Source organism: Coregonus clupeaformis, chromosome 26 (genome assembly GCF_020615455.1).
Source record: "Coregonus clupeaformis isolate EN_2021a chromosome 26, ASM2061545v1, whole genome shotgun sequence".
Taxonomy (NCBI): domain Eukaryota; kingdom Metazoa; phylum Chordata; class Actinopteri; order Salmoniformes; family Salmonidae; genus Coregonus; species Coregonus clupeaformis.
The window spans coordinates 49,305,551-49,315,913 of NC_059217.1; the positions used below are offsets into that span (position 1 = coordinate 49,305,551).

The 10,363-nt window shown below is 44.5% G+C and overlaps 1 gene segment (V, D, J or C); it reads right to left on the bottom strand.

Moving 5' to 3' along the window:
* Positions 1 to 9,422: 9,422 nt before the first annotated feature.
* LOC121587232 lies at positions 9,423 to 10,267 on the bottom strand. The segment is given in 2 exon segments: positions 9,423 to 10,020; positions 10,159 to 10,267. Coding segments are annotated over 2 exon segments (384 nt in total).
* Between the last annotated feature and the right edge of the window lie 96 nt (positions 10,268 to 10,363).

Genomic DNA, 10,363 nt, shown 5'->3' on the forward strand with positions numbered 1-10,363 from the left:
ACACTCACTCCCAATAATAACCCATTATGGCTTGTTACCACTGACTGACTAGGAACTTCCTTTATTCAGAAAGACGAAGGACTTACGACTGCTTAAGTCAGTTAATTTCAATAATTATTTAAAAAGTTGACCCCGCCTCAAAATAACAGTTGTCAAAGCCCTGAATGACAACACAGACTAATTAACAGTGAAGTATGTTAATATGAAAATCAAGCATGTATATAGTAATAATAATAAGCCATTTAGCAGACGCTTTTATCCAAAGCAACTTACAGTCACGCGTGCATTCATTTTGTGTATGGGTGGTCCCGGGGATCGAACCCACTACCCTGGCATTACAAGCGCCATGCTCTACCAGCTGAGCTACAGAGGACCACATGAATGGTATATAGGCCTTATGAATGGTTTGTGGAGGATTAAAGTGACATCCACTACAGAGAAAACAATCAAACAACACATTGGAACACTTTGCATGCTAAATCAAGACTGCCAATCAAGAAAAGCAACCAAACACTGATCCTTATTGGGCTCCTCAGTTGGATCTCTACAGGAATCTTTAACCCTACACTGGAAAAAACAACAGGTCTACATCCACTGATGGGGGCTTTTTAATTGCTCCCCCTTCCCCTACCATTGGTGAAGGATGTTCCTTTGTTGTGTGTTGTTGCCAAAGCTTAGTGATTATTTATCCCTGTTGGTCTATTCAGGGCCCACATGTGCTTCTCCCAGCAGTCATGTCAGGACTTAAAGGGATTGGCTGCTGGCTGCTAGCACGCTAAGTATGAGTTTCCCAGAGAACTGAGTTACTGTACTACAGGGTACTACTATAAAGACCATACTGAACAGGAAGCAGCATGTTTTCATTCAGGAGGAAACTGCATTGATACACTGGCTCTAGTCTGACTGGTATAGAGTATTCATAGAGCTCAAATCAGGACTCAGCACAGAGCAGAGACTCAGTTAATTAACCAGAGCATTGCTTTTTGAACTTCCATCTTACTCCAATCTCTACATTTATTTAATTACATTGAGACATTTATATGGTTCAGAATGTTCCATTAGTTACAGTATTTGCAAATACATTTTTGTTAGTTTGTCACATGCACAGGTACACTTGCTACCCAACATTGTAGTATTCAATATCAATATAGTAATAAGACTAATTAAAAATAAGAAATAAGAGAAGAAGTTACTGTATATACAGGGTCAGTGCCAGTACCACAGAGAGGAAGCTATATACAGGGTCAGTGTCAGTACCACAGAGAGGAAGCTATATACAGGGTCAGTACCAGTACCACAGAGAGGAAGCTATATACAGGGTCAGTGCCAGTACCACAGAGAGGAAGCTATATACAGGGTCAGTGCCAGTACCACAGAGAGGAAGCTATATACAGGGTCAGTGCCAGTACCACAGAGAGGAAGCTATATACAGGGTCAGTGCCAGTACCACAGAGAGGAAGCTATATACAGGGTCAGTACCAGTACCACAGAGAGGAAGCTATATACAGGGTCAGTGCCAGTACCACAGAGAGGAAGCTATATACAGGGTCAGTGTTCAGTACCACAGAGAGGAAGCTATATACAGGGTCAGTGCCAGTACAACAGAGAGGAAGCTATATACAGGGTCAGTGCCAGTACCACAGAGAGGAAGCTATATACAGGGTCAGTGCCAGTACCACAGAGAGGAAGCTATATACAGGGTCAGTGCCAGTACCACAGAGAGGAAGCTATATACAGGGTCAGTACCAGTACCACAGAGAGGAAGCTATATACAGGGTCAGTGCCAGTACCACAGAGAGGAAGCTATATACAGGGTCAGTGCCAGTACCACAGAGAGGAAGCTATATACAGGGTCAGTGTCAGTACCACAGAGAGGAAGCTATATACAGGGTCAGTGCCAGTACCACAGAGAGGAAGCTATATACAGGGTCAGTACCAGTACCACAGAGAGGAAGCTATATACAGGGTCAGTGCCAGTACCACAGAGAGGAAGCTATATACAGGGTCAGTGTTCAGTACCACAGAGAGGAAGCTATATACAGGGTCAGTGCCAGTACAACAGAGAGGAAGCTATATACAGGGTCAGTGCCAGTACAACAGAGAGGAAGCTATATACAGGGTCAGTACCAGTACCACAGAGAGGAAGCTATATACAGGGTCAATACCAGTACCACAGAGAGGAAGCTATATACAGGGTCAATACCAGTACCACAGAGAGGAAGCTATATACAGGGTCAATACCAGTACCACAGAGAGGAAGCTATATACAGGGTCAGTACCAGTACCACAGAGAGGAAGCTATATACAGGGTCAGTGCCAGTACCACAGAGAGGAAGCTATATACAGGGTCAGTACCAGTACCACAGAGAGGAAGCTATATACAGGGTCACTGCCAGTACCACAGAGAGGAAGCTATAAACAGGGTCAGTGTCAGTACCACAGAGAGGAAGCTATATACAGGGTCAGTGTCAGTACCACAGAGAGGAAGCTATATACAGGGTCACTGCCAGTACCACAGAGAGGAAGCTATATACAGGGTCAGTGCCAGTACCACAGAGAGGAAGCTATATACAGGGTCAGTGTTCAGTACCACAGAGAGGAAGCTATATACAGGGTCAGTGCCAGTACCACAGAGAGGAAGCTATATACAGGGTCAGTGTTCAGTACCACAGAGAGGAAGCTATATACAGGGTCAGTGTCAGTACCACAGAGAGGAAGCTATATACAGGGTCAGTACCAGTACCACAGAGAGGAAGCTATATACAGGGTCAGTGTTCAGTACCACAGAGAGGAAGCTATATACAGGGTCAGTGTCAGTACCACAGAGAGGAAGCTATATACAGGGTCAGTGCCAGTACCACAGAGAGGAAGCTATATACAGGGTCAGTGCCAGTACCACAGAGAGGAAGCTATATACAGGGTCAGTGTCAGTACCACAGAGAGGAAGCTATATACAGGGTCAGTACCAGTACCACAGAGAGGAAGTTATATACAGGGTCAGTGTTCAGTACCACAGAGAGGAAGCTATATACAGGGTCAGTGCCAGTACCACAGAGAGGAAGCTATATACAGGGTCAGTGCCAGTACCACATTTACAATGTGCAGGGATACTGATGGTAATATACTAGTGGTAATATATACAAATGAACAGGAGTAATATTGACCAGTAGCAGGATAAATAAATAAATGGTAATGGTAATGGCAATCAATAATCAATTAATAGCAGTGTACTCGGGGCTCCCGAGTGGCGCAGCGGTCTAAGGCACTGCATCTCAGTGCTTGAGGCGTCACTACAGCCTCCTGAGTGGCGCAGTGGTCTAAGGCACTGCTTTGCAGTGCTAACTGTGCCACTAGAGATCCTGGTAATGGCAATCAATAATCAATTAATAGCAGTGTACTCGGGGCTCCCGAGTGGCGCAGCGGTCTAAGGCACTGCATCTCAGTGCTTGAGGCGTCACTACAACCTCCTGAGTGGCGCAGTGGTCTAAGGCACTGCTTTGCAGTGCTAACTGTGCCACTAGAGATCCTGGTTCGAATCCAGGCTCTGTCGCAGCCGGCCGCGACCGGGAGACTCATGGACGGCGCACAATTGGCCCAGCGTCGTCCAGGGTAGGGGAGGGAATGGCCGGCAGGGATGTAGCTCAGTTGATAGAGCATGGCGTTTGCAACGCCAGGGTTGTGGGTTCGATTCCCACGGGGGGCCAGTATAAAAAAAAAAAAATGTATTCACTAACTGTAAGTCGCTCTGGATAAGAGCGTCTGCTAAATGACTAAAATGTAAATGTACTACAGGCCGTGATTGGGGGTCCCATAGGGCGGCGCACAATTGGCCAAGCGTCGTTTGGGTTTGGCCGGGGTAGGCCGTCATTGTAAATAAGAATTTGTTCTTAACTGACTTGCCTAGTTAAATAAATAAAAAGTACTGGTAGTAATAAATAAAATCAATAATCATTTGAGTGTGAGGGGGAGCAGCAGTAGTTGTTAGACATTTATGGCCAGGGGAAAGAAGCTGTTTAGGAGTTTGTCTGAGCCTTGATGCACTGGTACTGCCTGCCGGACTGGAGCGTGGAGAACAGTCCATGTCTCTGCAATTTATCAGGCCTTTCTCAGACACAACTTGCCATGTAGGTCCTGGATGGCTGAGGTCACCCCCAGTGATGCGCAGGGGCATCCGCACCACCCTCTATAGGGCCTTCCGGTCGAGGGCGGTGCAGTTGCCATACCAGACGGTGATACAACCAGTCAGGATGCTCTCGATGGTGCAGCTTTAAAAGTTCCTAGGTATCTGTTAACACATACTCTCCAAGGACCTTGATGACTGCCTAGTGTTTCCTTTACAGACAGTGGTTTAGAACCAGGACATTTTCCTGAGTCAGAGACATTGTTTTGCTCATCTAGAGGGTCACATGACAATAAAAATGCTTTAGGTGGTGAAGCCTTATCTGAGTGTCCCATAATGTAGCTCAAATCAAATTAAATCAAATTGTATTTGTCACATGCGCCGAATACAACAGGTGTTGACCTTACAGTGAAATGCTTACTTACAAGGTCTTAACCAACAATGTAGTTTTAAGAAAGAATACCTAAAAAATAAGAAATAAAAGTAACAAATAATTAAAGAGCAGCAGTAAAATAACAATAGCGAGGCTATATACAGGGGGTACCGGTACCGAGTCAATGTGCGGGGGCACCGGTTAGTCAAGGTAATTGAGGTAATATGTGCATGTAGGTAGGTATTAAAGTGACTATACATACAGTGAGGGAAAAAAGTATTAGATCCCCTGCTGATTTTGTACGTTTGCCCACTGACAAAGAAATGATCAGTCTATAATTTTAATGGTATGTTTATTTCAACAGTGAGAGACAGAATAACAACAAAAAAATCCAGGAAAACGGATGTCAAAAATGTTATAAATTGATTTGCATTTTAATGAGGGAATAAGTATTTGACCCCTCTGCAAAACATGACTTAGTACTTGGTAGCAAAACCCTTGTTGGCAATCACAGAGGTCAGACGTTTCTTGTAGTTGGCCACCAGGTTTGCACACATCTCAGGAGGGATTTTGTCCCACTCCTCTTTGCAGATCTTCTCCAAGTCATTAAGGTTTCGAGGCTGACGTTTGGCAACTCGAACCATCAGCTCCCTCCACAGATTTTCTATGGGATTAAGGTCTGGAGACTGGCTAGGCCACTCCAGGACCTTAATGTGCTTCTTCTTGAGCCACTCCTTTGTTGCCTTGGCCGTGTGTTTTGGGTCATTGTCATGCTGGAATACCCATCCACGACCCATTTTCAATGCCCTGGCTGAGGGAAGGAGGTTCTCACCCAAGATTTGATGGTACATGGCCCCGTCCATTGTCCCTTTGATGCGGTGAAGTTGTCCTGTCCCCTTAGCAGAAAAACACCCCCAAAGCATAATGTTTCCACCTCCATGTTTGACGGTGGGGATGGTGTTCTTGGGGTCATAGGCAGCATTCCTCCTCCTCCAAACACGGCGAGTTGAGTTGATGCCAAAGAGCTCCATTTTGGTCTCATCTCGCCACAACACTTTCACCCAGTTCTCCTCTGAATCATTCAGATGTTCATTGGCAAACTTCAGACGGGCCTGTATATGTGCTTTCTTGAGCAGGGGGACCTTGCGGGCGCTGCAGGATTTCAGACCTTCACGGCGTAGTGTGCTACCAATTGTTTTCTTGGTGACTATGGTCCCAGCTGCCTTGAGATCATTGACAAGATCCCCCCATGTAGTTCTGGGCTGAGTGTTTCTTCCATTTGCGAATAATCGCACCAACTGTTGTCACCTTCTCACCAAGCTGCTTGGCGATGGTCTTGTAGCCCATTCCAGCCTTGTGTAGGTCTACAATCTTGTCCCTGACATCCTTGGAGAGCTCTTTGGTCTTGGCCATGGTGGAGAGTTTGGAATCTGATTGATTGATTGCTTCTGTGGACAGGTGTCTTTTATACAGGTAACAAACTGAGATTAGGAGCACTCCCTTTAAGAGTGTGCTCCTAATCTCAGCTCGTTACCTGTATAAAAGACACCTGGGAGCCAGAAATCTTTCTGATTGAGAGGGGGTCAAACACTTATTTCCCTCATTAAAATGCAAATCAATTTATAACATTTAATATAACATCAATTTATAACACGTTTTTCTGGATTTTCTTGTTGTTATTCTGTCTCTCACTGTTCAAATAAACCTACCATTAAAATGATAGACTGATCATTTCTTTGTCAGTGGGCAAACATACAAAATCAGCAGGGGATCAAATACTTTTTTCCTTCACTGTAGATAATAAACAGAGAGTAGCAGCAGCGTAAAAGAAGGGTGTGGGGGGGGTTGCAAATAGTCTGGGTAGCCATTTCATTAGATGTTCAGGAGTCTTATGGCTTTGGGGTAGAAGCTCTTGGACCTAGACTTGGCGCTCCGGTACCGCTTGCCATGCGGTAGCAGAGAGAACAGTCTATGACTAGGGTGGCTGGAGTTTTTGACAATTTTTAGGGCCTTCCTCTGACATCGCTGCCTGACTTTTAATGTCATGTCAATCCCATATCCTGGCTATCTCACGTTTGTCAAATGTCTGTCTATACGATGTGTTTTCCCATGTTTATGTCATGTCCATCCCAAGTTCTATCCGTGTGTACTGCCTGCGTGTAGAGACATGCCATGTCCATTCCACGTGAACTGTCGATCAGACAATGGCCACTAACACCAATTCAATCACCTAATCCTTCCCTGGACAATAGACATGATGAAGGATGACCGCTAGGACACACACATACACACACATACACACAGATACACACACATACACACACATACACACACATACACACACATGCATGCACACACTGACCTCTTAGACACACACCATCAGTAAAAAGATTAGGAGAACCATTGGCAGTGGAAAGATTCAACATGGCATGAGATGATGCCACAGGGTGGAAAATGTGACGCTGGGAAGTTCTCCTTGTATCCAGGTTTAGCAGCCTGAGTATCTCAAGGTTACTGAGTATCCCATTATTTCATTATGTTTGACATTTTAGTCATTTAGCCCACCCAACTACCTCATCCCCATATTGTTATTTATTTTGCTCATTTGCACCCCAGTATCTCTATTTGCACATCATCTCTTGCACATCTATCATTCCAGTGTTAATACTAATTGTAATTATTTTGCACTATGGCCTATTTATTGCCTTACCTCCATAACTTGCTACATTTGCACACACTGTATATATATTTTCTGTTGTATTTTTGACTTTATAATTTGTTTTACCCCATATCTAACTCTGTGTTGTTGTTTTTATCGCACTGCTTTGCTTTATCTTGGCCAGGTCACAGTTGTAAATGAGAACTTGTTCTCAACTGGCTTACCTGGTTAAATAAAGGTGAAATAAAAAAATTAAAATGTAGCAGACGCTAAGTTACATGATCTTTATAGTTTCCATTTTCATAGCGTTGTTCCAGACAGGTGTTCTGTATGTCTTTGGAAGCAGAATATAAACACGTAACAGGTGAACAGGAAATAACTAAGAGTCATTAGTGGGCGTGGCACGATCCAACAGGTGGGTGTTCTGCTTACCGCCAGGACTCTGTCAGTCAGAAACAAGCGCAAAGAGGATATCACTTCACCTCTGACTAAGGCACTTCCTGCGAGCGGCAGCCTTGACATGAAGGACACCTGGTGAGTAAACACATCAGATCCAGCAGCTACTAATCCATTAGCCTGCCTGGGTCAACTCCTGGGTTTCTACATCTACAGTTAGTGTCACACACACACACACACACTTATGCACATACAGGACACGTGCACACACACACACACACACACACACACACACACACACACACACACACACACACACACACACACACACACACACACACACACACACACACACACACACACACACACAGGCACACAGACAAACATCTTGACCCTCCTGTACCTCCTTGCCCTGACATACACATGGTGGGGGTCAGGAGACAAGTGATTCATTGTGACCTCTTCCTTGATTCCTAGAAAAGCAGATTATCAGTAACTCCATTTCCTCTCCACTGCAGGAGCCTGTTCAAACCCTCTACTGATGTAAGGAATGGTAATGTGCTGTAATGCCCTTCACTTAGTAGCATGGAGGCAAGGTGCAACCTTTCATATCTGGTCTATGACACACACACACACTATCCCAAAGCCTAGGACCAAGAGGCACGGAGAGGCAGCTTTTAGTTACTATGCAGCCAGCCTCTGGAATAGCCTGCCAGAGAACCTGAGGGGGGCCGAAACTATGGACATATTTAAAGGAGATCTTAAAACACCCCTTTTTAGTGTTGCTTTTCCGCAGGGTGCTTTTTAATTGTTCCTTTTTAATTGTTATTCTTATGTTTGTTGTGTAGTAAATATTTAAATATTTCAGTTTTTATTCTCATTGTTTCTATTTGTTTTTCCTGTGAAGCACATTGTGTTGCATTCCATGTCTGAAATAATCTGCATAAATAAAGCTGGATTTGATTTGATGACCTTGCTAGGTCAGACATATCAGCTGGAGGTTCCTGTTATCCTCTGACTGATGTCCAGTCTAGTTTACTCAGGATTAGGTCTGGGAGATGCTGCAGTGCGGTACAGGACAGGTCCTGGTGGAGGCATTAGGAGGTTGTGTGTTTGTCTGAGCGTGTGACTTTGGAACTGTTGACCTCTGCCTCTGGCTGACCTGTCAGTGACCCTGGAGGTATTCTAGACTGGGATGAAGGACTTCCATCTGTCTGTGTTGATTCCTGATGAATTGATGATGAATCTGTCTCAGTGCTGATTCCTGATGAATCTTCAGATGAACATCACTAGTTATCTAATACTTCCTCATGCCATTCTAGTGGGCACCAGGGATGTAAAATCTGACCTTAGATAATGGTGCTCTCTTCATCTAGTCTCTTTGTCAAGATAACTAAAAGCTGACTACAATAAAGTGACAGGCAGTCTGGTGGCATGTTGGGGTTGGACTGACTCTCTTCCCTGGGGAACTGACCTCTGACCTTCTTATTTTTGACCTCTACCAGTCTGGCTGACGTCCGGTGGCCAACCTCTTCCTGTCGACACCACACAAGATTAGTGCAGTGACCTATAAAATGACCTGTAACTGAAGTCAGACTTATGATGTTGAACTTTTACCCTCTGCCAGTCTGTCGGATGTCCACTGGCCAACCTCCTCTGGTCTAGTTCTGGTGTGGTGTTAAGGATGGGTTAACATCTGGGGAGTGTACTGCTCTATTCTGGGAGAGGAGCCATTCAAATCTAAGTTTCTGTTTTACAGGACTCTCCCTCTGTCAAACACACGCTGGAAATACACACATACTATACTGCTCCACAGAAGTGTTGGCCAGCTGTGTGTGTCTGGTTGATCTACCAAGCATGGAGGCACACCAACATTTACGCTTCACACATGATTTTATGTGGACATGAAATGGATTATTCATCCCTCAATGAGACTATTTCACCTGTATCTTTCTGATAAGGAGGATATTTGTAGCCATGGGAGGTAGGGAGGGTTATGAAACTAGTTTGTAACCATTATTTCTGTGAGTTAGTAAAGTGGTTATACTTGGTGATGTCATATAACAAGACCCTTAGTTCTGTGTTCAGTGGACCAGTGATGTGTGTCATTTTGTACACAAGGTTTTTGTACGGCTCTAAATCACTGTGTGAACACAGCTTCACTATTGAGAATGTGGAAACTCTGACAGTAGTAAACTGCTGCATCTTCAGCCTGGACTCCACTGATGGTCAGAGTGAAGTCACTCTCAGACCCACTGCCACTGAATCTAGCAGGAATCCCATCTAGCAGTTTCTTTGCATATTTTATCAGGAGTTTGGGAGCTTCTCCAGGTCTCTGTTGATACCAGAACGCATAATCTCCATCACTGTCTCTGTACACTTTAGGGTTGGTTTTACAGGTCAGAGTGACGGGGTCTCCTGGAGAAAATGTCACTACAGGAGGCTGAGTCACAGTCACCTGACCTCTGGATCCTGAAGAGGAAACATATAAATTGATCAACGAGTAAAAATAAGAGATCATTTATATTTCATCATATTTTATGCAGGGACATTTATTACGTACTCAACAATATGTCCTTTTTCCATTGTAAGAGTTAGAAAACAACAGACCTTTGAGGCAGCAGCAGACCAGTGTCCAGATGAAGATGGTGATCAGAGTCATGGTTGTCGTGGTTTCTGTTGTGTTGAAGGAGCGCTCTCAGTCCTGCAGTCTGAAACTCCCAGGGCTATAAACACTCCCAGAGCACTGAAGCATGAGCTGCCAATGCAAAGCACCTTCTCTATGGAAATACCCTACCTCAGGACAGATGATGAA